At 48.8% G+C, this 26,962-nt stretch overlaps 1 protein-coding gene across 1 annotated transcript; it reads right to left on the minus strand.

Annotated features, from left to right (window-relative positions):
• Positions 1-3,165: 3,165 nt before the first annotated feature.
• On the minus strand, positions 3,166-26,838 carry MAP2K2 (mitogen-activated protein kinase kinase 2). Its single transcript, XM_077332204.1, is given in 12 exon segments — positions 3,166-3,458; positions 3,461-3,497; positions 6,150-6,195; positions 6,733-6,794; positions 7,521-7,585; positions 8,712-8,925; positions 9,442-9,566; positions 12,469-12,520; positions 14,592-14,669; positions 17,800-17,946; positions 21,183-21,393; positions 26,443-26,838. Coding segments are annotated over 12 exon segments (1,206 nt in total). The 5' UTR covers positions 26,541-26,838; the 3' UTR covers positions 3,166-3,387.
• Positions 26,839-26,962: the final 124 nt, after the last annotated feature.

The following is a 26,962-nucleotide window of genomic DNA, read 5'->3' on the forward strand; positions in this document are numbered from 1 at the left end:
TCAAATGGCCTTCCAGTCACTTCTTCCCTAAACTGCCTGTAAGATTGGCCCACAGAAACCTCAGCCCATCGGATTGGAAAATGCATCTTCAGAAAGAGTCTCAGAAAACTCTTCCCAATCTCCCCCCAGCCCCTGCTTGGTGCTTCAGCATCTAGAGATGAAGACAACAAAGACCTATCCTGGAGCGCTGCGGGGAATCTCATCGAACCGAGTAAACTCCTGAGGTTAAAAATTAAAGGCCTTCAAATGTTTTCTTTAAAAGATGATCATGGTTGAGCCACTTTGTACTATAGAAAGGAACAGAGAAAAGAAGCACAATTCATTACGTTTTGTTTTCTTCCGACACCCACAGATCAGCAGCATAAAAAGGGACTTAACAAAGGGGGAGAGGAACTGGTTTCCCTTCCTTGCCCCAAATATCACCTCCCCAATATTTTCCCCCCTTTCGTCTAAGGTGAAGCATCGGTAACCGTACGGACTTTACAGGTTCTGCCTTGTTCCCGGTCTTTCGGCTCCTGGGAGACAGCAAGCGGGGTAGGGGAGGAACTGAGGGAAAATTCAGAAGGGGTGAGTGGCTTGCAACACCCCCGAACTGCAGCCAGAAAATTCCCACTCCCGAAAATTCAAGGAAAAAAGCCACTTCCCAACCTCCTTCTAGCTTCAGAGAACCACGCTCCTCGTTTCAGCTTGCTTTACGAGGGACACAAAGGTGCCAGAAAGTATCATCCCTCCCCCAATCTGGTAAGAGACTTTTCTTGAGGGAGGGGGGGGGAAAGTATGTGGGATTCTAAACCCGAAGAGACCAAATTGCAGTCAAAAGAACAGGGAGGCCTCTATCACCAGTCCTCAATCCCAGATCTGAATGGCTCGGGGGACCTGACCGTTTCAAGCCACCCAGGGTGTGAAGTTCGATCTACGCTGAACTCCCAGGTCTAAGGCCATTCCAGGGTTATTTTACTGCAGAGTAATTTTCCCAGGAAAGCCACAAGTTTCCGTTTAGTTATTCACATTCCCCCCCTCCAGATACCTGGGGGAAATGCACTCTGAAAATACGGGGGTGGGTAGGGTGGGTGGAGAAAGGAGTGACCCTCTGCCGGCATACTACAGATTTCTGCCCCTGTTGAAAAGCTGGCTAGCACCTTCCCACCCCGCCCCAAAGCTGACTGTCAGGTTGGTTTGGGTAAAGGTGTGAGGCTTCAGAGCCAAGGTGCCCAGCTATGCCCAAGCACAGGTGTCGAGATGCCATGGGGCTTTCCCGCCTCTGGAAGGCAGGCCGTTGCTGAGCCGGGCCCACGAGACGGCTCTGAGTCAGGGGACGGCCCTTCCTCCTTTGCAAGAACGCTTTGGGTGGTCATTCCCCCGAGCCGGTTTCTTAACCGGACAGGCGACAGGCGCAGGGAAGGCTAGCCAACACGGTGCGGTGGTCAAAAGCTTTCAATAGGCTCGGGCTCTTGTGGGTGGCCCCCACCGATGAGGGGGATGACGTGCCTCGCTATGAGGCGTGTCCCCGAGGGCAGTTCGTATCTGATTCGCTTGCCTCCCAAAAAGGAATGCCTGGACCGCCTAACACCCATGCGGCAGCCCTTGGGGAAAGACCTGCTCAGCCTCTTGGTCACCGTTTCCTTTCCCAATGGAGTGGAGAGTGGCTGAGTGGCATGCCTGGCTGTCCTCCTCCAGGTGCTGGAACCGGTCGGCCTGGTTCTTAAGCGTGCCCAAAGTGGCACAAGGGAAGGACGTTTTGTTTCGGGATACGTCAATAAAATTCATTGGGGATTAAACGGAAAAAAATTTAAACGGACAGGGGAGAATGGAGCGAGTCTTACCAATGTCCCCCACCCCCCCCCACCCCAGAAGCCGTTACTGGGCATCAAATCGTAACGAAGGACTGTGGAAAGGGGAGAAGAGGAATAGCTGTAATTAAACTGGATCAATTCCAAGCAGGATTAGGGACTCTGGGGGTGGGGGGAGAAATGAATTGCCAACCACCATTAAAGTTTGCCGCAGCCAAAAGCCATGAACAGCCAGCCCCTTGCCTGGGCGCCCGTCAACCCTCCAAAAAATAATTATGTTTGCACAAGGCTTTGTGTGTCTGTTTCAGCCTCTGCAGATGTCACAGCCTCCCCTGAACATAGTGGCTTGAGAAGGACCTGGGGCGTTAGGAGCAGCGTGAATGTCCACGCCTTGCATACGCTTGGGGCAGAGGCACAGCAGTGGTGCACAGAAAGGTAGGAACGGACCGACGTCTGAGATGCTTCTCCTGGGCGGAGCTGCCGGGCCCGCGGAACGGAGGCCCCGCTGACCATGGCGCCGCTTTTCGGGAAGAAGGCGAGATCGCTGGTGCAGGCGCAGGATCGACAGCCGGGGTTCTCTTCCTCAACCACCCGGCAAAGGGATTTCCGATTCAGCCCGTCCCCCCTTTCTGTTTAATAAACGAGCGGCCTGCGTGATTTCAGAAACACAGCGCCGGCACATGGGTGAGAGCAGGAAGGAAACGGGGTTGGAGGCAAGTACCATGTGTGCCCCCCGCCCTGCGGATGACGGGGACAAGAAGCGCAGTGCCCAATAGGCTCTGGGGGTGGTGGGATGAGCGGGGGGGGGGGGAGTTGGTACCTTCGCCCTCAAGCAGACTCCCCTCCCCCCAATGACAAGTGAAACTGAAGTCCCACTTCTGTTTGAGAAACTAAGTGGCTTTAAAAAAAAAGAGAACAAGGGAGGAGGAGGAGAGGAGAAGCGGCTCACGGCTGGCTGCCCATCAAGCAGAGGAACGTCACCCACAAACTTCCTTAATCTCACAGAACTCCTGCTGTCGCCTCCCCGCCCTTTTTCTCTGGCAGGCTCCAGGAAGTGGTCGGGCGGGAGTCTCCCTTTCCTCTGCCAGTGCAGATCAAACATTGGTAATCTGCCTACCTTTGCCCGGGCCACTCCCTTGGTGAAGGTTTCCACCCATCCGAGAGCTTCCAACCATCCTTAGGGCCCCAGTCCCCCTCTCTTCCCAAAAGAGAGCAGGTGCGCAAAGAGGGGCCATTGGCTTGCCCTGGCATCTCCCTCCCCTACCTTGCGGAGCGACCAACCGAGATGGGCGGCAGCTCTTTGAGAGCACCCTCCCCCAAGTCGGAAGGCTCTGAGCGGCGTTCGGCCCAGAGGGCATGAAGCGAGCGACCAAAACGGGGGCCCGTTTACAGACCAAGCTGGTCTCCACTTTTGCTGTCGGAGGACAGGGCGGCTTGCCAAAAGGACGGGAGCTTTGCCATTCCGGAGCGCGGAGGAGAAGGCAGGCAAAGAGAAGGGCGGTTCTTTCTTCTGCTGAAGGGCAGTGGACGACGGCAGAGAAGCAGGTGCACAAGGGGGTGGGGGGAAGGGAGGAGGACAAGGCCGTTGGCTTGGCGGTCACATGGCACTGCGGGTGGGGGTGCTGGGCTGGTTCAGTCGCAGCGTCTTACAAAGCCAGCCAGCAAATCCACCTCTTCCACTTCAGAGCGTTTGATGAAGGCGTGGTTCTGAAAACACAGGAGAAGAGAGGGTGGTGTTAGCAGGAGGGCCAAGTGCCCTTTGCCCCTCCAAACGGCCCCCCAGGGGAATAGATCATGTATTGCATTATGAAGGCAACTGAAGGGCAGGAGAAACAGGGCTTGACAGAACCCTCCATACCTTCGGGAACCCGTCCCTGCTTTCAGAACAAAGCTTTTCATGGGACTGCCCAATATAGTCCGCAAAGCTCACAGAAGAGGATTTCTTACACAAAGACCAGCAAAATCATAATAAGGCAAGGGTCCACACTGTCAGTCCATTTAAATAAGCGCCTGCCTGTTTCTTGAGGACCGCCACCCACCCCAACTTTCAGACTCTTCTACAGAGATTCTGGGGAGTAGCGGTGTCACAGCTGAAGAAGCGCACGTGCACACAAACGCTTACAACCGTGAACAAAAAACCTTGTGGGTTTTAAAGGTGTCACTGGACTAAGACTCCCCCAGGGTTATTGCTTGTTTGTTTACGTGCCAAAAGGGGCCAAGGGCCCAAAGTGGTTAAGGAGGTAGTCTTGCATGGCAGATACTCTGATTACGGGGCAGGCCTTCTGGAGAGAACCAACAAGGATTTGAAACTGCATGGGCCTCGAGATGGTGAACAGAGAAATGGTCCTCCCCACTCCTGGCAAAGGAGAAGTTGCATAGAAATGACTAGAGTTTAGCCCCCCCCCCCCCACTGTTAATTCTAGTGATTATTCTAAAGTAGCCCACCTTGAGACACCAAGACAAAGGAAGGGGGGGGGCATGGAAGAGGAGTGAGACATTGAACAAACTCAATCGCACCGACAAAAGCATCTTCTCTTGCGTCCAAGCAGAGGGAGGGAAGCAACTGCCTAAATGTATGTGGGGACAGAACAGCCAAGGCTCTGGCGCAGTCATGCCATTTTGACTCCCAAAGATCAATCCCCCGTTACTTAGAAGTTGGCCTTTCCATCACCCCCAAGCTAGATGTCATTCCCGCCCCATCCTGGTTTTGGAAGGAAGCGGGTCATGTATCTGCTGGTGTAGGAGATTACAGGTTTCCACCAACAGCACCCTGACACTCTTAAGTGGATAAGTGTGTGCATGATAAACTGTTTGCAAAAATTTAAAAAAAACAAACAAACCCTCAGGCATGCTTTCCAGTGACAAAAATAAAGATAAACTGGGAGGGGTAGACCCAGTGAAGGACCAAACACAGAGCAAGTTATGAGGCACTTTGATACCAATATGGCGAATTAAAATATACAGACTTCTATGGAGTCTTCAAACTTCCATTGTTCTTTATTCGTTGATATTCAGCAAGTCCCAACACGTATCGCTCTTTAGCTTTTTCAAGGGACATCAATTTTAATGTTTTCAAAACTAACTTTGATTTTGTGAATTAATCTCTTAACAGAGAGTAAGGTCGTTTGGAACGCCATAAGCTACGAGTAGCTTTTCACAGAATCCTAGAGTTGGAAGGGGCCATACAGGCCATCTAGTCCAACCTCCTGCTCAACACAGGATCAGCCCAAAGCATCCTAAAGCATCCAAGAAAAGTGTGTATCCAACCTTTGCTTGAAGACTGCCAGTGAGGGGGAGCTCACCACCTCCTTAGGCAGCCTATTCCACTGCTGAACTACTCTGTGAAAATTTTTTTCCTGATATCTAGCCTATATCATTGTACTTGTAGTTTAAACTTTCAAATACTTAAAGAGGGCTATCATGTCCCCTCTCAACCTCCTTTTCTCCAGGCTGAACATTCCCAAGTCCCTCAACCTATCTTCATAGGGCTTCGTCCCTTGGCCCCAGATCATCCTCGTCACTCTCCTCTGTACCCTTTCAATTTTATCCACGTCCTTCTTGAAGTGAGGCCTCCAGAACTGCACAGTACTCCAGGTGTGGTCTGACCAGTGCCGTATACAATGGGACTATGCCATCCTGTGATTTTGATGTGAATAAAGATGTGTCCCGGTGGATAAAGAACAATGGAAGTTTGGAGATTCCATAGAAGTCTACTCTGTATATTTTAATTCGCCATATTGGTATCCCAGTGACAAATGGCATTGGCTAGGGATGAACACACACACACTCACACAATTTCCCCTCTCCACACACCTAAGGATGAACAGATTGGAACTTCAAGGACTGAAAACTGGTACAGAATAGTGTCGGCACTGCCAGCAGCTGCTGAACCAATCTGGCGGCATTAAGAATGGTTGGCAGCTCAGGGAAGAACAAAATGCCACCATTGGGCTACAGGCAAGTTTCAGGATGGCTTCCTTTCCTGCCACTTAGTTGCCCCCCCAGGGTACACAGAAGAGCTGCAAGAAACAACTCCCCAATTAATGGACGTGCGTTGTAAAGCATGTGCCATGGCATTACAGCCACTGCTTTGGAAGTGCACCTAAAAAATCAAGTAATGCAACAAATGTCCCTGAGGTGCCTTAAAAAAAAGAAAGTTTCTAGTCTTGAAAACCTGTGGGGCAGGGCATGCTGAAGTCTCCCATTTAGAACTCCCTGCATTCGCCCCGCTGCCCAAACCAGCAAAACAGAGTTATGGAATTTGAGAGCAGATATTCGGGCGGAAGAATTCTGCTTTTCCTTTTAAGTTTTAATGTTGGCCTGGAGTTGGTGTGAGCCCTGAATGTCTTAGTCACTCACCATCAGCATCTTCAGATCTGCCCGTTCAGCAGGGTTTTTAATTAAGCTGGAGGAGCAGGGGGGGAAAAAGTTCTGTTATTATTTTTTTTTAAGGCAAGAAGGTTCATTACAAAGCACACTCTCCCCTTAAGTCTGGTTCAACAGTTGTAGTGGCACACAAACCTGCGTAGGATCTGACAGGCTAATAGTCATATGAAGTTCATGGGGGTCACACTGACCAGGAGCAGATGCGCTCCCACCCACAACAGTCCCCCCCTCCCCAATTCCCACAAACCAACACTGTCCCCATAAGGTTGGAAGAACAAGCAGCTTCGCAGGTAAGGGCTAACCTTAAAACAGGTTTTGCTAACATGCCTGCTCGCATATACATTATGCTAATCTCTTTCTGCAGCTTGAGAGAGGAAAACAAACACACCCACCCACACCCACCCCTTGCCTGGCATCTTCACCACAATCCCGATTTATGCAGGTGACCAAGGGAATGCGCATTTACAAGTCTGGGGGGTCAGGATTGGGAAGTGGCACTCCCGCGACTGCCCCAGTCGGCCAGGGGCCTTCCCCCGCAGGGAAAGCAAATCTTTACCATTTATTTACAAACTCTTGGAAGTCTTGAGTGAAAACACCGTTCGGCAGCTTAGGAGGCGGCTGGAAAGAGAGGAGGGGAGAAAGCAAAGGGTTAAATAGTGCAGCTACAGGGAGAACAGCTTAGAAGCCAATGAGCAGGCACTGAAGATCACATGGGCAATTTGCAGGTTGGGATTGGAGGGGACAGAGATTACAGAAGGAAGCGGTGTGGCTAGAAGGGGTCAAGAGCTTTGGTCTAGTGCTGGGCTTCAACGCCGGCCCACCCCCCAAAAGATGAGGAACAGGGGGACCAAGATGCTCAGCTGAGGAATCCAAAGAAGCCTTTTGAGAGCTTCCTCCTGGCCTACAAGCATTCAGTCGCTTGCCAGAAAGCTGCTGCTGCTACGTGACAACGGAACGTGACAGCTGTTGGGAGACGTGTAATACCTCAAGGAGACCAAGTGCAAGCTTTCTAGTTGAAAACTACCAAGATGTCTTTCCCTCCTTGGCTACGAAGCAGGGTCAGCAGCACAGTGAAGCTGTAGGGTTCCAGGAATGCTCTGTTCGACAGGCAGCGCCACAGGCTTCCTCATGTCTACTATGCCCAGAGATGCCCCTGGTCTTATGCCACTGGTCTTTGCTGAACCAGCTTCTCCACTTGCAGCGCACAACTAAACCCAAATCTGACTTCGCTCTTCACACTGGTTTCACCCGCCCGACCTGTATCTGCTTCTCCTCCGCTGGCCCCTCACCACTGCTGCCTGCTGCCGCTTGGAACAGAAACAAAAATCACTGCAAGTCACCAACCTCATTGACTATGTAGTCCAGCAGTTCAAAGATGGCCATTGCGGGGCGGCTGTCGATCCCATGGCCTGCATTGGTACAGAGGAACGAAAAGCAGGATCAATTGTTGCATTTGGCCTTTTCGAAAAATAAATTAGACTGGTCTGCAGAAGAAGTTTTGATCACTTTCAATTTCTAAAACAGTAATTAGGGAGACTGCAGGCACTGGCTGTATGCCCTGAGTGACCAGATATGCGTGCGCACACACAAACCCCTTGAACAGAATTCAGGTGGGAGGAAGGAGCAGGGTGGGGGACCTCTGTCAGGAGGGGTGCTGCAAGGCTTCAAAAGCCATGCTGCTCATTGGCTCTCCATCACATCATACATTAGGAGCTCCGCATCCGGTTGCCAGGGAACACACACAACGATGCGTAGCTTGGCTGTTCCTGTCTCAAGCTGGTAGGAAAAACATAAGTAGCCATGCCCCTGAGAAGCCTGGCTCAGAAGAAGTAAAGTGCCACCGTTAGTGGGGTTGGAGCGTTTGGATCTGTACCACATGTTTCCTGGTCATGGAGCATTCATTATTTTTTTAAAGAAAGGGATGGTGAGATTCAAGCTGTGTCAATTGGCCTGGAAAGACCAAATAGTTTGGTGGCTGACTGCAATCATGAATAAGGGAACAGCACTCTGCACATGCCTGGGATGCAGAAGGCAAGTTCATAGCCCCCTGTGATAAATGAACTTCCCCCACCACTTGTAAGAAGAAGAGCTGGGGATTTTATAAACAATTTTTCACTGCCCAAAGGGGTCCCAAAGTGGCTTCCAATCACCTTCCCCTCCCGCCCCTGCAACAGACACCCTGTGAAGTAGGTGGGGCTGAGAGCTCTCTGAGAGAACTGCTCTGCAAGAACAGCTCTAAGAGAACTGTGCTTGGTCCAAGGTCACCCAGCTGGCTGCATGTGGAGGTGTGGGGGATCAAACCTGGTTCTCCAGATTAGAGTCCGTTGACCTGACTACACCATGCTGGCTCGTGATTCTTTACCACCACGTCAGCCAGAGATGAACTGTTTGCCTTTCCACTGCCCATCAGGCTATTTCTCTCTTACATACAAGAGCTTTTTTTTAGCACTCAAAACACTTAGTGGGTAGAAGGTCCTGGGTTCAATCTAATGGTAGGAATCAGACTGCCGGGACTGCTCGTGATATAGCCCCTACCGCTAATAGGGCGTCCTGGTGGCCTGGGCCGTGGAGAGATGCTGTGGGTTTCCCCTTCCGCCCCATCGATCACAGGCCGGCCGAATATCACTTCCAGTTCCTTGCCGTCGGGCGGGGGGATGGGATAGCGTCCAATCGACAGCTCCACCAGGGAGAGGCCCATGCTCCATATGTCAGACTGGACTGAATAGTGAGTACCTTGTAAGCGCTCCGGCTGTAAAGGAAGTTGAAACGGGATGCGAGTTAGGTAAGCCTCGCAGAACACATCTGAAGGCTGAGTTAAACTGGGCTGCTTAACACGTGTCCGCATGCAAGAGATTCATGGCCCTCCTAGTTCACGAAAGTTACGTACGCCACTAGTTGGGGCTCAGTGACAATTACAGGCTGGCAGTGCCTACTTCACGAGAGGTGGCAGCAGAGCCCAGTGGATAAGAAAAACAGCATCTCCCACTATTAGGAACCAGGAGCCCAAACTGGATACTGAAAAACTTTTGGCTCACACCTGCAGGAGCAAGCCCCTGGAAACTGAACTGTGCTGCGGTTTATTCCCCTTAGCAAGCCGTGAAGGAAGGAAACAGAACACCTTGAAGCAAGTTGGAGTACGAACAGATCATGAAATCACCTCTCCCCCCGCCCTCCATTCCGTCAGCCAGTGGGTAAAGACGCACACTGGAGAAGAAGCCCGCTCCCAAATCGCCAATTGCGTACAAGAGCCCAAAAAGGGACGTACAGACATATAGGATCGGGTGCCCACAAAGGAATTTGCCATGGAGTCGATGAGCTGACCGCTGACTCCGAAATCACAGAGTTTAATTTCTCCCCGGGAGTTCACCAAGATGTTAGATGGTTTTACGTCTGCAAGTGGATTCAAAACGAGCAAACAAACAAGAAAACAGGAAGTGAGGGAAAGAAAAACGTCACGGCACGAGAAGCACTTCAAGCGACTGGGACACTCCACGGAGGGCTGTACATAATTCAAGAATTCACCAAGGGCGGAGTCTAGTCTTGAGAGCAGGAATTCGCCAAGGTCTTTGATACTTCATTTCGTTTATGCCCAGCTTTTCTCTTAATCGGGATTTAAAACACAAAGTTCCCAGGCTGCATGGATGAAGAGGAACGCTGGAAAATATGAAGGATGCACCTGGCAGCCTGGAAAGCATAGAAGACCTTCCAAAATATCAAGACCCTTCCCAGGCTGCACTGGGGTCATCCCTGAGGTAGAGCATGCGCTTTGCATCTAGAACAGGGGTGGCCAAACTGGGGCTCTCCAGAGGTCCACGGACTACACTTCCCATGAGCCCCTGCCAGCACATGGACCTCTGGAGACTCCCAGTTTGGCCACCTCTGATCTAGAAGATTCCAGTTTCTACCCTTGGCACCTCTAATTATGGGACCTCACGTAACAGGGCTGGAAAAGATTTCAGCCTGAAGACTTTGGAGAACTTTTTCTACTCCCGAGGCAAAATTCTGGTCTAGAAGGCCAATGCTCTGTGCCCGCCACTTTACTGACACAAAGGTTGTCTCTGAGTGGGCCAGTGCCAGGAGGAAAGCAGTTCCCCTCTCCCAGCTGAATACCACCTTTAGTTTTCTGAAGAGTCCGGATCGGAATTAAGTGACAGGTTGGAAGGACTCACAGTTCAGGGCTGAGCGTGTGTGTCAGATACACCATGTCCTCTAAAACAGTGGTCCACAACCTTTTTAAGGCTGCGGACCGGCGGCGGCGGGGAGGGCGATCGCCTGGCTGCGCATGCCTGCGCTTGCGCATTTGCGTGGCCGCAAACACACATGCACGGCACTTCCGCACATGTGCATTTGCGGCCGTGCATGGCGCAAACGCGAATGCGTGGCCCTGTTTCCCTCCCCCCCCCCCACAAAAAGAAGTTTGCTGGGCCGCAAGCTAATCGGCCGCTTTGCTTGCGGCCTGGGAAGTTTCTTGCTGCGGGGGGGGGGGGGGGGGCGGGAGCCGCAACCCGATGCCAGGGTCTTTGCGGCCCGGCACTGGGACACGGCCTGGTGGTTGGGGACCACCGTTCTAAAATATTTATACCCCACCTTTTCCTTGTGGCCCAAGGAAGCTTACATGTCACAGTTAAAACCATTAACTGTGCTTTGTAACTGTGCCAAATAAATAAATAAATAAATAATTGAAAACCACTGTTTTAACAGCCACCTTTCCTACATGTCCCGATTATGGTGTTTGTGCTGCTGCCCATTTCTACATTTAGGGTGGCCTTCCTGGCACCAGGTAGTGCCTGTTCCTTTTCCACTGCAACTCACATTCTGTGAAAAGGGCTCCCTAAGGAGGCGAGGGGAGCATTGTCCTTAGCAATTTTCCCGATTAGCCATGAGGTCATTTTATTCTGCAGGCCTTTTGATGGAGTCTGAGAACGGTGGGTTTTAAATTGTGGGCATCTCCAGCAGGGAAAAGCAAGGCCTGAGGCACAGGGGAAAGCCACAGCCGGTCAAATATGAAGCTGCCTAAAACCAAGTCCATCGAGCAGGCTCAAGAGCACATAAAGGTCTGATAACGTGCTACCCGCAGTCCTTCATTTGGAGATGCCAAGGATTGTACAAGGAAGTTCCTGAATGGAAAGCAGATGCTCAGCCAATGAGTCATGGCTCCTTTCCCAAGAACTGGGCTAGATGGACCTGTTTGTATAAAACAGGCTCAAGACTCCCCTTCATTCTTCTTGTTCACAGTTCTCCCTTAAACTAGATAGAAAGATCAGGAGTCAACTCAGAAGCAATACCCACCCTGCCCCTTTCAAATCCCTCAGGAAAACTGAAGAGGCCCTGCTAGATTCTCCACCTGTGCCCACAGTAACTGGGTAAAGTAAAGGTAAAGGTATCCCTTGTGTAAGGACTGGGTCATGTCTGACCCTTGGGGTGACGCCCTCTAGCGTTTTCATGGCAGACTCAATACAGGGTGGTTTGCCAGTGCCTTCCCCAGTCATTACCGTTTACCCCCCAGCAGCAAGCTGGGTGCTCATTTTACCGACCTCTGAAGGATGGAAGGTTGAGTCAACCTTGAGCCAGCTGCTGGGATTGAACTCCCAGCCTCATGGGTAGAGCTTTCAGACTGCATGTCTGCTGCCTTACCACTCTGCGCCACAAGAGGCTCTATAACGGGTAGAGGGACAAAATTCCTCTCTCGTTCTGGCATTCTTGTGCTTCTATGATCACTCCAAGCCCTGTGGATATGGAAGGAGCTCAGAGCATGCATGCAACGGCCTAAAAATGTTAAGCAAGGTATAGCTTTGCTCACATTCTCACTGTGATGGTACAGGTTGAGGGCAGGAGTGGGCTGGGGAGAATTCCTGAGTGACAGGCAAACTCTGGGCACAGTGGTGATGAGCAATTGAACACAAAGTGGGTTTAAAACAAACATTCACTATCAATTAAGACCATTTGTAGTCTGGGCCCACCTCTCCGAGTATGCCCCTCTCTGGCAGTTCCAACAGACAGCTGGTCCTTGGCCCACAAGAGAGATGCCTAGCCTCGACTAGGGCCAGAAACACTCTAGTTCTGGCAATTAATGCTGGGGAGTAATGTGAGTGATAGGAATGTATGGGATAGTGATTTTAGAGATTTTTGCAGAATTTATAGAACTGTTTTAACTACGCTGCTTTTATCTGATGTACACCGCCCCAAGGCTGCTGGGCCGAGAAGGGCAGTTCTATAAATCCAATTATGAATAAATTAATTAAAAAAAAAAAAAGAAACAGAACCGTGGCCCATATGCTGGCTGCTCTCTCACCTCTATGCATGATTTGGTGCTTCTCTCGCAAGTAAGCCAATCCACGTAGAACCTGCAGGGGGGAAAATAGAGATGCGGTGGGGATAAGGGGGGGGGGAAGAGGTCAGGGAAAGACCTGGGTTGAGAAAGCCGCTGCTTTCTGGAAGCGGGGGCAGAAGCACTTTGAAATGACTAAGGTTCTGACAAATACAGATCTTTCGGGCACCGCAAGCTTCTCTTAAGTATTGGCCAATAAGAGGTTGCATCAAACCGAGGGTGATATTTCCAGCTTCTCCTCAGCGGCCCTGCAGGTTTCCTCCCATCATACTGGCTGGGCCAGAAATAACAGATACTATTTTGTCACCTTGACATAAGGAATATCAAGTAGGCATGAAGGGGCCCAGGTACTTCCCCCAGGAGGGCTCTGTCTCTGCTGTCTAAGACAGCCCTGCGTGTTGCAAGAAGGGAAGGCTGTGGCTCAGTGCTACAGCCGATTCTGGTTGGCCTCTCTGCCGAAAGGCTCTCAGCTACTGGGAAAGGCCTTCGGTGACTGAGACCCAGGCCAGTTACTGGCAGGGGAGCCAGGACTGAGCTAGACAGACCAATGGCTGGACTGATCACAAAGCACCTTTGTTAACTTCCAATGGGGGGGGGGAAGAGAGCACCTATTCTTTCAAAGACATTCTCCATTAGTGCTCCTAATGCTCCCTACCTGTTCTCAAAGGAAAGGAGACAAGGTCAGGTCAGACACAGGAGTACATTCTCCACTCCACTCAACTAACAGCGGTGCCCTCTTCAGATGTAACAGAAGAGGCATTTTCTGCTGGCTCCCTCCCTCAGACGAAGCCACTGTTGTTAGGTGAGCAGAGGAGCAAGATACAGCCGGTCTCTGTATTAGCTTAGAAAATTGAAAATACCACCCCGCTTTGCAAGGACGTGGAGAACTGTGTTTCATATGAGAAGTGCAAGCAACGTAGCCTGAAAGCTTTCTCTGCCCCAGAGGCACAACACAGGCAAGGGGTCTTGATGGAATCAAAGAGTCAAAATGCTTTTTATTTCTGGGACAGTTTTTTGGCGTAGTAAAACACTCTTAGGGTTGGGCGATTCGGCACGCTTTGGCGATCACGGACGCCTGAGGCGGCCAGCGCTGCGGCACGGAGGGGCAGCGCTGGCACCGGCGTGCCAGCTGGCGCCCACCCACAGGCACAGAGCTCTGCGCTTGCTTGCGAGCACCAGCCGGTGCACTGCCGCCACCACTCTTCTACCTTCAAATATTGGCTAAAACTGCATTTTAGGACTCCATCAGATAGTCTATTGTCTTGTTTATTGAGAGACTCTTTTAAATTTAAATGGTTCTCTACCATCCTGACTACACTCCCAACAAATTGGCATTGACTACAATTACATCTTATTTCGGAATGAATCTTCCATTATGCGCCAAATTAAACAAAGGCTCCTCGATCAGGAATTCCAAAAAGGCCATCCTACTATTTGCTCTCCCCATGCTCTTGGTCTCCAAGTGAAGCATGGGATAATGCCGGCTTATTTCTATCACTTGGCAAATCCCCTTTATCGCAGAGCATTTTCGCTTGCCTTTCCACCCAAAGTATTACAAGGGAGATTTGCCAAGATTCCTTTCGAAAATAGACTATGTCCCTGTGAATTAAACACTCCTGACACCATGCAACATATCACACTGGATTGTCCCTTGTTTATTGTCCAGCGAATGCATGTTACACCTCTTATACCCAAATGGAGAAAACATTCAAAAGACCTGATCTGCCAATTTTTGTTGAGCGATAAGGATGCCAATGTCACCTTTATTACGGCTGAATTTTTGTCTTCAGTTTTTAAACTTAAACTGCTTGATGTATCCTGACTATCTCTGTTCATTTTGCTAATCTGCTTTATGCCAATAAAGGTATTGTGTATTGTACAGCAGGTGTAAAAGGAACTCCTGTAATGGTTTTTCCAACACTTGGAGAGAAGGTGGTGGTATGTCAAAACAAGCAGAGGCAATGCAATATCAAGGATTCAGTGAGGTGTGCTTATTTATTTGGGGGCAGATTTGCTCTCTCTCTTGCCAAAGCAGAGGGTATCATGTTTGTTTGTTTTGTTTTAATTCAAGGCAGAAGCATACTCACCGCTATGCTGACTTTCCCCAAGATTTCCTCTGGGATTCTTTTGGCTTCTTTCAGAACCTGATCTAGGGAGCCTCCATCCTGAATTTGGAAAGGGAAAAAACAACAACAACACCAGACTGGCTGATAGATAGGGACACAAAGAGAGCTCTCTATTTGGTCCATACAATTCCCTTTTCTGGTTGACCTGTACAGAATTCAAGGCACTCATCTCTCTCTGCCAGGCATCTGAAAACTGGCAAAAGGGATCGAGGCAGAGACACTGCTACACACGTTTCTGGCTTGGATGGACAGCTCCTCCTCCAGTCACAGGCCCCATGTAAGGATGAACTGCCAAGCAACTGCAAAGTCATCCTGGCACACAGGTGTCTATTAAGACAAAGTGGCAGCCTACAGCCTCCCTGTTCTGCAGCAGTATGTCTCCAAACACCAGCTGCAAGGGGACTGCGAGTGAAACAAGGTGAGAGGTGGCTTTCGGTCTAATACAGCAGGGCTTCTCATGCGCATGGTTGTTCATGGATCAGCACATTGGTTACCTTCTCCATTCCTCCTTGTTTAGAAGAACTAGATACTTACCTGTAAGAGGTTATTCGGTTTGTTTAGATGTTGCTCCTGGGAAGGGTTGAGCTCTTTTAAAATTCTGTTTTTCAATCTAACCCCTGACAGGAGGGATGACAGGGGACATTTTAATGAAAAAGTAAAATAATTTAAAAGGGCTTGAAATATCTTGCCTTTCACTAACACTGTATGCTTTCACACACACTGAATAATGTACTTTCAATCCAATTTCTGTGCACCCTGCAACTGGATTTTACTGTGTCAAATGGCAAAAAATCCCATTGCCAACTATCAAGTGAAGTGCACTGAAAGTGCATTATTCAGCACCCGTGAAATCACCTACTGGGAACCACCTTGGGGACTGGGCTTTAAAAAGTGGATACAAAGTCCCTGTAGGAAAAAATGAAGATGGAAAAATACCGTTTGGGTTAATCTCGTGATCTGAGCCTCCACTGACAAGGAGAAACCAAATATCAACCCCAGGTTCTTAGCGGCTGGTGCAGGTGTTAGTTGCACCCCATCCAGGCAGGGAAGACGGCTTTCTGATCCTGCCCTTTTAGTTGCCCTTTTCTGCACCTTTTCCAATGTTATATCTTTTTGTTGAGGTGCAGAGACCAGGAATTAGGCTGCACCATAGGTTTTTAAAGGGACATTAAGATACTGCTTGGTTTTGTTTGCAGTTCTCTTCTTAATAACCCCCAGAATATCAGGTGCCTCTTTTTATTGCGGCCACACACCAAGCTGACATCTTCATTGCATTATTTACCATAACTACAAGATCTCTCTCATGGTCAGTTACTGCCAGTTCAGACCCTATCAACACATATATTTATAGTATATCTGTAGTTAGGCATGATTTCCCCCCTCCCCTTTGCTTAAAAAGAATCACTAGACTTGATAATCCCATCAGATTGTGGAAGATAAACAGAGTTTGCTCTGGCTAGTACTTGGATTGGAGACCTCCAAGGATTTGGGTGGTTGACCCTCCAAGGAACACTGAGGGTCATTCTGAACGTCTCTTGCATGGCTGCCAGAGAAACCTCCGATCTCCTGACAACATTACATACACCTTACAAAAAATAAATAATACTTATGACTTAAGAAGTCACCAGATGGCAGCATCTCCTCTGTAACATTGGTGGCGGGAGGGGGGGAAGGCTCAAACAGAATTCCAGGGAGGGGGGTGTTAGAAGAGAAGAGACATTCCTTGCCCTGCCAGTTCCTGCACTACATACACAAGCTGTCTCAAATAGAAATCTGTTCACTGACAAATCTGCAACGGATCCTCTTGGCTAGAACCAAAAGTTCTGCCACCCCCAAATCAATCCCCCCCTTACCCACCCCACCCCAAGATTCTAGTTTATGGGTATGTTGCGGTTTGAGATACTGATTGCAACATTAAAGGGCAGGTACAAGGAAAACAATTCCACAGCTCCCCCCTGCCACATTTAATGCAACATATACAAATGCGAAAAAGCTTGAAGAGAAGACAATGAGCTAGTTGTTTTATATCCAAAAGGACTGACAAGCAGTTTTCCCTTCCTCTCCCCACAACAGACACCCTGTGAGGGAGGCGGGACTGAGAGAACTCTGAGACAACTGCTCTGTGAAAATAGCTCCAAGAGAACTGCGACTAGCCCAAGGTCACCCAGCTGGCTGCATGTGGCAGAGTGGAGAATCAAATCCGGTTCTCCAGATTAGTCTGCCGCTCTTTAACCCTGATGGCTGGGATTAGGACCTATCATAACCAATTCCAGCCAGGCAGGTGCTTAAGAGGTGGCTCGGGACGACAGCATTTAGGACACATTGCTCCAGACTCCTGGTCGCGTAACCAAGCCCAAAAACAAGTATATAAATAGGTTATAGGCAGGTGTGACAAAGAACATGTAGGGAGGTTAAATTGGTAGTCATTAAAAGGGGATACAGTGAGGGAAGAAAAGAGGTGACATGTTGGGATAACAAGAAACAAGAGCCTAGTGGAACATCAAAAGAGTAACACGACATGACTCTAATGTAAGCTTCTGTGGACAAGATATATTTCCCAATTCTTTTTCCTTAAAAGAAAAACATTCAGCCTATAGCGCTTAAACTATTTTAGAAGATCAGCATGGCAGGATGCACAAAAGGAGGATATGGGGGAAAGGCACACACCAAGAGTAGTGACAAGGAGAGCCTGAACAGGAGCAAGGGAAGCAACTGGGTGGAGGAGTCCCGGACCGGATGGCAGAGAGTACTAAAAGATAGATTCAAATGAGTAGCCGTGTGGGCCTGAAGTAGCACAATAAAATCAGAGTCCAGTGGCACCTTGAAGAACAAAGATTTATTCAAGGCGTGAGCTTTTGAGTGCAAGCACTCTTCCTATGAGGAATAAATCTTCGTTGGTCTTAAAGGCACTACTGGACTCTGATTTTATGGTACTAAAAAAGAGTGAGGAGTCTGAAGTGGAGGGAGGGTGGCATCAAGGAGCCAGCTCCGAAGACACTAGTGCTTGAATGAATCACTCAAGATATGCAAATCTACAATGCCTCCAGGCATGCAGGTTACGGACCATCATCCAAGCTTGGCATAGTGTTACAGGTGAAACCTTAACTTTCAACCAACTCCCTGTCCCATCTTGTGTGTGGGGGGGAGAGACCAGGAACTCAGTCCTCACCATGTGCTCCATACAGATGCTGATCTCTCCATCGCTGTAGAATGCGCCGTAGAAACCAACTATGTAGGGGGAGTTGCACTCGTGAAGCACCTGGAGCTCACGGATAATCTGGTTTCGGATGGCTGGTTTGATTTCCAAATGAATCAGCTGCAAACATAAGAGGGGGATGGGAAAATCAAAGTGAAGAATACTGGAGTCCTCCCAAGCAACACTTCTTACCTTCCAGAGGCATCTCAATGGTTTGAAGCAAGGCCAGATAGCCATCTGACAGATATGCTGATTCTGTCAATTTAGGTGGATTGTAAATGGGTGGGCAGAAGGGATTGTGCCTGAGGCTGGCTCTTGGGGCCTTTTCCTGCATGACCAGGGAAGTGCTGATCGCCACTTTGGGGTCAGACGGTGAATTTCATCCAGACTAAACTGGAGGATTCGGGGGGGGGGGGGGGGGAGGGGAGAGAAGCATCGTCTGGGCATGGAATTGGCGTCACTGCGGATGGGCAGGGAGTTGTCAAATTCCTGTCTTCTGCAGGGGATTGGACTAATGACCCTGGAGGTTCCTTCCAACTCTATGATTCTATGGCGTCCCTAGGAAGGCTGTATGGAAAAGAAGCATCTTGGATATATGTGAAAGGATAAGACAGAAATGTAGAGTTTTTAACCCCCCCCCCAAAAAAAAATTGGAATTCTTCAAACCAGCTGATTTACAGGGACAGTATCAGTATAGTAGCTAAAAAACTTCCCTGTGGTTACAAGAGAATGACAACCAGGCAGAAAACCAGGTTAAACCTGCTTAATTGTGCTCCGTGCATTTGCACCGATGACGGCAGACACTTTACATGCTGCTGATTTTGCGGCTTAATTTGAAGCTGTCAGACACCACCAGCCTTTTCACGGTCCTTCCTTTTTGCCCTTTATTATGTGCTTGTGTTATTGAGAGGTTTCTTGTTTGGTATGTGTGCCTGTCACCTTAGATCTCATGTTATTAAAGGTGCCACATGATGGGTGTATGGGTGTGTGTGGGAGAATAATAACCTACGCAATCTTGAAAGCCTTCAGGATCTGGCACTTTCCAATCAAGTTTATGTTGCGGAAGAGAGCTTTAACACCGACAAAAAAGCATTCTTGGGCTCCCTAACCCCTACACCAGGATGGGCCAAACTGTGGCTCTCCAGATGTTCATGGACTACAACTCCCATGAGCCATAGGAAATGTAGCCCACGGACATCTGGAGAGCCATAGTTTGGCCACCCCTATCCTACAGTACTGAAATATGCTGGCTAACGGCAGGAGTTTTGCAATTTAGAACTTGATTATGGTAAATTATAATCTTCACTCAAGGTCCCCAACCACAGAGACACCGCCCCCATCTGCCCAGGAAACTCTCATGTTCCTTTCTAGCCTTAATGAGTTTTGAGCAGAGGTTTCTGGATGCCTCACATTCATTTGATGTCTGCAAGGCTGAGTTGGCCAACGGAACAAGCTGCTCAGATGGGAAATCTCAAAATGCTGCTCACTGCTGAGTTCTCGAAGAGGTCCAAGGCCTGGCATCAGACAAACACGCTATGGGCGCTATTTCAAAACAGACTCATCCCTGCTCCATCTCCCCAAAGAAAAGGAGGTGCCCAAACTACCAGCTTCGTTCTTCCTTGTCAGAGAAGCCGAGAAAAGAAACAGGAGAAAGGCAGGTTGGCGCCCTTGGCAGACCTAGCTTTCTCCTTCATTCTTCTTCTTTCCAATGCCCACCATTTCTAGCACCAAGACTGGAAGGGCACCAGTGATAGCTGAGAACATTTAAAGCGTGCATCACGGTGCTTATTTCTCACATGTATCATCTGTACTAACAATACTCATTTCACACTCGGGTCTCCATCACAAGGTATGCAAGTATGAAGAATAATTTCTACCATGGGGTCTAGACTAGGGCTGGGAGCTCCAGCACGTTCCGGCAAGCAATGACGCCTGAGGTGGCCAGAGCTGTGGAGCCATCTAGAGTGCCGGTGCCAACCCACCCGTGCTGCTGGCCGCTCCGGACGTCGGTGCTCGCCGAAGCTGCCGAAGCTCACCGGAGCGCTCAGCCCTAGTCTGGACAGCCACTGTGTAAAGTCACCAGGTCGCACTGAAGGCTCCGTTACCTTTACTAGTTCTGTGGAAGAGCAAGATTGCAGTACTGTGGGAAGCAACAAAGGTAGTTGCACAATTTGGGGGTGACGTGACCAGGGGGAGGGAAAGCGGCAGACTAGAGAAAAGCCTGAGCTATGGTCACTTTACATTCCCATACAAGTACTAGCTTCAAAGCCCATTCCTAAGAACGGGCTTTAAAAGGGTCCCCTCCACTGGCCCCCAGCCAGGCAGCTTAAGGTGGTGTTGGGCGGCAGCTCGCAGCCAGATCAAGTGGGACAGGTGGGGGCTGGGCAGCTCGTTAGCAGGGCCAGGACAGAGCTCCTTAGCAGTCAGCTAGTCATCTCCTTAGCTGTCCTTAATTAACGAGCAATCAGCAGGCCGGGAGGCCCTCGTCAGCAGGCCAAGAGGCCCTTGTTAGGAGGCCCTCCACCACGATCCTTTGCCCAGGGCCTTTCCCATACCTGCTGCTGGCTCCAGGCACTGAGGTCCGCCTGAGAGCAAAGAGGCTAGAATCCAGGGCTGGAGGGTGGAAGCTGCAGGGGCAGGACCAATCAGGACAAAGCTGGTTGCACCATGATTGGCCCTATTCCAACTTGGACAGCCGGACACGTCCCACCCCCTAGGCTGTTTCATAAATATATAGCGGAACAACAATAGATAAGGATTAACGCAGGATGTTAATCTTGAAGTCTGTGTACTGTAAAGGAGGCAGCGTGAAGGTAGTTTGACTGCAGAACACCGCAAGCCGACAAAAATCGAGGAGGGGAAGGTCACCTCTGATGCATGCGTCAAGGAGATGCATGCCCATTTTGTTCGGCCTACTACTGTGGTTTCTACAGACATTTTGAGGCGAGTTTCTAGGGAGCTTGAAATACTGGAAGTCCTGCCTGGCCCTCTTCCACACTATAAGCAAATTTAAACCAATTACTGCTGACCTCCATGTTCCCAATTAGCCATGAGTCTCCTGCACCAAAACAGCAGCATGACACCTTGAGGACCAATAGGGTTTCTATCATGTAAGCATCTGTAAAACAAAACTGTTCCGGAGAGAGCTTGCATGGGAACATAGGTTTTCAGCAAAACATGACTGCCCTCAAGGTGCCACAGAATTCGGCCATACTCTGTTGCAGGTTTGTTGCACCAGCTGCCTCCTGGCTCAGCAGGTCTGTTTTGCCCCTTGGCAGCTCTGTCTTGCTGCTGGCACCTCTAAGCATTTGTTTCCTTCCTTAGAAGAGGATTCTCCCTCCTCCAACGCCCCTCACCTTCCGTGCCATGATGAGCCCTGAGGGTTTGTGTTGTACTTTGGTGACTACCCCGCCATTGCCGGCTCCCAGCTCCGAAATCCTCTCAAAGTCATCGTCTTTCAGCTCTCCGACTTTGGCTTTCTGAGTGAGAAAGGCTTCCAGGCGCTTCTTCTGTTGCTCATCCAGCTCCAGCTCTTCCAGTTTCTTTTGGAGGTCAACGAGATGCGCTCTGAAGAAAAGCAAGGGGAAAGAACCAATGGGCTCACATGGATCCCTCCTCTGGCCCTCCTTGTTTCCATCAACGCACCTCCGTCAGAGGCAGCCTGTATTTAATGGTATGCTTATCGGAAGACAGTAGAAGAGATAATTCAACCTCCACCTCTGAAAACAGAAATGACAGACCCTCTCCCTGCAGTCCCATAAAGCAGGGGTAGTCAACCTGTGGTCTTCCCGATGTCCATGGACTACAATTCAACAAGAGACCATGCCAGCGGGAATTGTAGTCCATGGACATCTGGAGGACCACAGGTTGACTACCCCTGCCATAAAGGACCAAAATGTGTTGCTAGGTTACTCACTGCTTTTTAGGGTATACACATAACCAATTCCACCCTGGCAACAAGCAAATCTGTTTCCTGGATTCCCACTGCCTGAGCTTTCTATTGAACTCTTTGTGCGCATTAATCCCCCAAAGTCTTGTCCTCTTCCAGAGGCAGAATCCAAACCCATATTTGATTCTTCTGCTAAACATCGCAGCCCCAATTCACCCTCCTCACAGCGTTGCCCTAGCTATTAAACTAGCTCCCATATGCATTACTGGAGATATGATGACCCCAGGGGAAAATGGGGCGGGTATGTTTTTTCCCTTCTAGACTAACCCCCCTCCCAGTTTTCCTAACAAAAAAAATTAAAACACTGAGGATCATTGAAAAAAGGCTCTGATGAAATATTTTTTTTCTTTTAGAATGACCAAGATCTTTTCATAAATACATGGTTTCTCACTCAGATTATACAGGATGAAAAAGTATGAGGGCATTTTTTGTTTTTCATATAGAAAGTTTAGGGTACAGTAAAAAACTGATTTCCCCCTCTCATTGGAAATGAAAGACAAGATTTAATTCAAAATGTATAGTAAGCAAATCTATAGCATTATATAATTTATATGTACACCATAGGCTTATACAACATTTTCAATATGTTACATTGGTTGAGAGCCAGTAATTTTGTCAACAATTAATATCCTACAACGTGTGTGATACATTAAAAAAGAGTTCATTGTTTTCAATGTTATAAAGTTCAATATCCAAGTAATCCTACCCATTGTGATAGTATCTGAATATTTATGTCCAAATAATATGCTCCTTTATTTACTGCAGATTATATTTACTACCTTCAGCTTATTTTTCCTTACATCATGTTAATATACATGTGCTAATGAATCTCATGCAACAGCAGATATGCAACTCTTGAGTCCTGGGTAGATTTGCCATTCTTCTTAGCTCTCAGTGACACATTTATACTTTTAAATTCCATAAATATGCCAAATAGTTCAATTTTATATGCTAGGTTATAAATGATGCACTATGTGTTGTTAAATCAGTAAAAGCAGTATAGATTTGTGGAATACTACCAGACACATTTCAATTTCTCCCTAAAGTTCCATCATCCCTAAAGTTCCAAATTTCCAGGGATTTTCTTGACCCCTGCTTTCGCCAGTCGTATAATGCTTTGCACACCCACCTTTCCCACGCTCTCCATCTCCTTGTGCTCCCTGATCACTCTTGGCAATGCTTTCCAAGGCCACAAAAGGAGGCTTGCAAATGGCAGTCTATCCAATGCTTCTGTTATACTCCCAACACCACCCATGTTAAAATGCTAACAGGGAAGGGGGAGAAACCTTGAACATGTTAGCAGGATTCTATTCGTTGCAACAACTGGTATGGGAGACTGCCTTGCTGAGGTCTACTTCTCATCCAGTCTTAAGAAGGCTACTAAGGACCATTTCAGCTCAGAACTGGGCTCGCTTGATCTTGACAGCTTTGTAGGGTCAATACTTGGATGGGAGACCATTAAAGAAATCTGGGGATGCTCTGAACATCTCTCGGCTTGAAAACCCTATGAGGCTGCCGTAAATTCTCTGTGACTTGTGGACATTTGCCATCACAGTGTACCACTCCATTCTGCAGAGCAAAAGGGTGGTGGCTGGGAATTTTTTTCCCCCATCGCTCTTAACAACGCTAATATCCCAGATGCTATTTTTGTTACTGCTGCTGTCTGTGTCTTTTTATTTTTAAAGCAGTATTTTTATCTTGGAAAAAGCACAAACTTTGATGGGAGGTCTCATAGGGTGGAAAGCTAAGACATGCATTAAAAATTACTAATCCCCCCAGAAAAAGTACAGAAGAGGAGACATGGAAACGAGGAAGTGGACGGAAAGTTCCAAGCCACAGCCAATACTAGAGATCCTTGCTTCCCAGTCTTAATTCACCTCTTCCCTACATACCTCAACTCCTTGTGGGTTGATGCTTGTATACTGCTGTCCCCACTCTACAATTCTAAACCTACCGCATAACTGATTGGATGTCTTGTGCTGTACGAGTGTGGTTATGTTTTTTATTCCGTAATTTGACCCGAGTGCCAATGAGTAAGGCCAACTATAAACTAAGCAAACCCATGCCTCTGTACCTAACACTTGCTCTTCGCCACCTCAACCCCACCCATCCCAAGCGGTTAGCTCCCTTCTCTTTCCCATGCCCACCCCTCACTTAACTCCAGCCAGTCTTCCCAAGGCTCCCACAGTTCCCCCTACCTCTTGGCTAACGAATCTCCTCACATAGCCTCCCTAGTCCATAGTGGAGTTTTGGCTATCTAATGCGTCTCCCTCCACAGACATCTATTTCAGGGGTAGTCAACCTGTGGTCCTCCAGATGCCCATGGACTACAATTCCCATGAGCCCCTGCCAGCATTTGCTGGCGGGGGCTCATGGGAATTGTAGTCCATGGGCATCTGGAGGACCACAGGTTGACTACCCCTGATCTATTTCATTCCATTAAACAGCTGTCTCCCAATCTCAGCTGTTCCTCAACAGTACACTTTATCATGCAAACACTCCACCAAGCTGTCAGTTGGCTGCATCCCTCCTCCAAACCCATATATGGACTCTTGTAGAAAATGCTCTTCCCTCAAGAGAAGGCCTTTATCTCCCCATTACTTCCAACCCAACATTCATTTGCTGGTAAACTTACTCAAGTTTCCCTTCCCCTTCTGCATGTCAATTTTAACTAATCCCCTCCTTTCACTAACGGGTTCTGTCCCATGGCCTTCTATTTTGACCTCAGTGCAGTAGCAATTTACCTTAAACAGCATCAATGTTCAAGTACCTGTACAGTAAGAAGCACCTGGGATACCTATTCACAATAAAAATAGTTTGGAGGGATGGACCAGAACTAATGGGATGAAATTAATTCAAAAGAATTTTCAGCTAAACATCCGGAAGAAGTTCCTGACGGAGCGGTTCCTTGGTAGAACAGGCTCCCAAGGGAGGTGGTAGGTTCTCCTTCCTTGGAAGTTTTTAAGGAGAGGCTAGATAGCCATCTGACAGAAATGCTAATTCTGTGAACTTAGGCAGATTGTAAGTGGGTGGACAGAAGGGATTGTGTAGATGCTTGGTTCTTGTGGCCATTTCCTGCATTCTGAAGGGGTTGGAATAGATGACCATGGAGGTCCCTTCCAACTATGATTCTATGGAAATCATTAGAACTTATTTTTGCTGTGAAAATTAAGCCGGATAAGCAGTCTATAAACTGAACTTATTAATACCTACAGAAATTCCTTTACCCCATGCAGTTGTCCCATTTCCTCCACTTGCTTTCATATACCCCTTCCCCATTTAAGTGCCTAGCTGCAACCCTATATTCCATTCCTTACTTTTCTTCACACACATAATACTAATACTAAATACTACATAATGGTTAATGACAGAACAATGGAAGCATAATGGAGACCCTGGCTGGGTGCAAAAACAGCATAAAAATAACAAAATAAATATAATTCTAATATGAATACCGATGATAAATGTCCTCTTTAAACAGCTTTTCTCCAAATCCGGTATATATAGGTACATATCTCTACTTCTGAGAGTCTATATAATCAATCCACACCATACACCATTCCATACATGAATCAATCTCCCCCTCTGAAATGTCTATCTCCTTTCTCGCCTGCCTTCATTATTGGGAACATCCTCTCAGATGGGTTCATTATTTCCACTGTTTTCCTTTCTCCAAAATCCTCAAATATCTCAACATTTATTAAAAGCAGGAGACATATCCACAGCTACGTGACAATCCCAGTATCACAAAGAACACTGATATAAATAAAACACCATGCCACCTTGAAGGTTAACCTTTTTTATTCATGCAGAACCTCAGCATCGTGCAGTAGGCAACACAGCACACTATGATCTCGAAGAGCCAGGTAATATGGCATGGATGCTTATTAGGTGATTTGGGGCCAGTCACTTTCTCTCAACCTTACCTACCTCAAAGGGGTGTTCAGAGGACAAAGTGGAGAGGAGTAGAACAAATTTCACTCCTCCATAAACAGAATGAAACAAAGTAAATAAATTTTGGGACGTATAGCTCACTTCCTTAGATGCAAGACTCGGAGCATATGAAGAACTGGGCTCTAGCTCACAGAAGCTAATGTGGGACTGAAATGTTGATAATCTTCAAGATGTCACAAGGCTCCCACTTATTTTTACTTTAACCGACTTACAACACATCTGAAATGTCGTTGTCAGCTGCTTTCCCTGATAACATTAATTCTAAAAAGAGTCACCATTCAGCACTCTTCCCCTCTTGCACCCCCCCCCCCCACACACATGGCCCATTTCTCCCCGTTGGCAACATCAATATTATCAACAGTAGCAACCCAAACCTCAATAACGATATTCGGCCAATGTCAACGTTATTAATTGTGACTCATCAAAAAAAAAAGCCCCACCAAAACCCACCACATTAATAATGTGAACGAAAAGACATATAATGCGAATAATCTACGCAACCAAGAACGATATGAATAAAATGAGCCCAAACGAGGCCATTTATATTTCGAAAACGTATAAGCAACAGATATGCGAGTGGGCTGAAGAACTGAATAACTTGGGCATTGATAGCCATCTATGTGCCACAAGCGTCCCACGGTATGCCTCGCTCCCCCGGCCTCTGCTTCAACGCCCCCTCCCTTCCCCTCCGCCCGCCTGCCCACGCCACTCACTCGGAGCCGTCGCCCTCCCCACCGGTGGGGCTGGGTCCCTCGGCGATGGTCGGGGTGATGTTGAGGGCCGGCGGGACCAGCTTCCTCTTGGCCGGCATGGCGGCGGCGGCGGGGGCAGGGACTGCGGCTGCCTCTTCCCTCCTCTCGCCTAGCGAGGGCCCCGCCTCACCAACAGAAGCGTCGCCGTCCTCGTAGTCATCGCCCGGCTCGACCCGCTACGCGAGGCCGAGGCTGCGAGGCCTAGTCCAAGTGCGGGCCCCCCGAGGGAAAGGGGAACGAGGGAGAGGATAGGAGGGGGCGTGGCCGGCGTCCGCGCGCGCACCGCGCACGAGCCCCGCTTCGGCCGCCCCCTGATTGGCTGGCGGGCCGAGTTCCCCCCGACGCGCGCCCGGGAGCCCGTGCTCGATAGGTCCGAAGGCGGAGTGGAGGGCGCGGCCGAGACTGGGAATGGGTGGGTTTTTCCCGAGCTCCTTCAGGAAGGGGAGCGACAGAGTGAACGCGCGCGCGCGCGACAGAGAGG

The sequence above is a fragment of the Paroedura picta genome, chromosome 4, assembly GCF_049243985.1.
Source record: "Paroedura picta isolate Pp20150507F chromosome 4, Ppicta_v3.0, whole genome shotgun sequence".
Classification (NCBI taxonomy): domain Eukaryota; kingdom Metazoa; phylum Chordata; class Lepidosauria; order Squamata; family Gekkonidae; genus Paroedura; species Paroedura picta.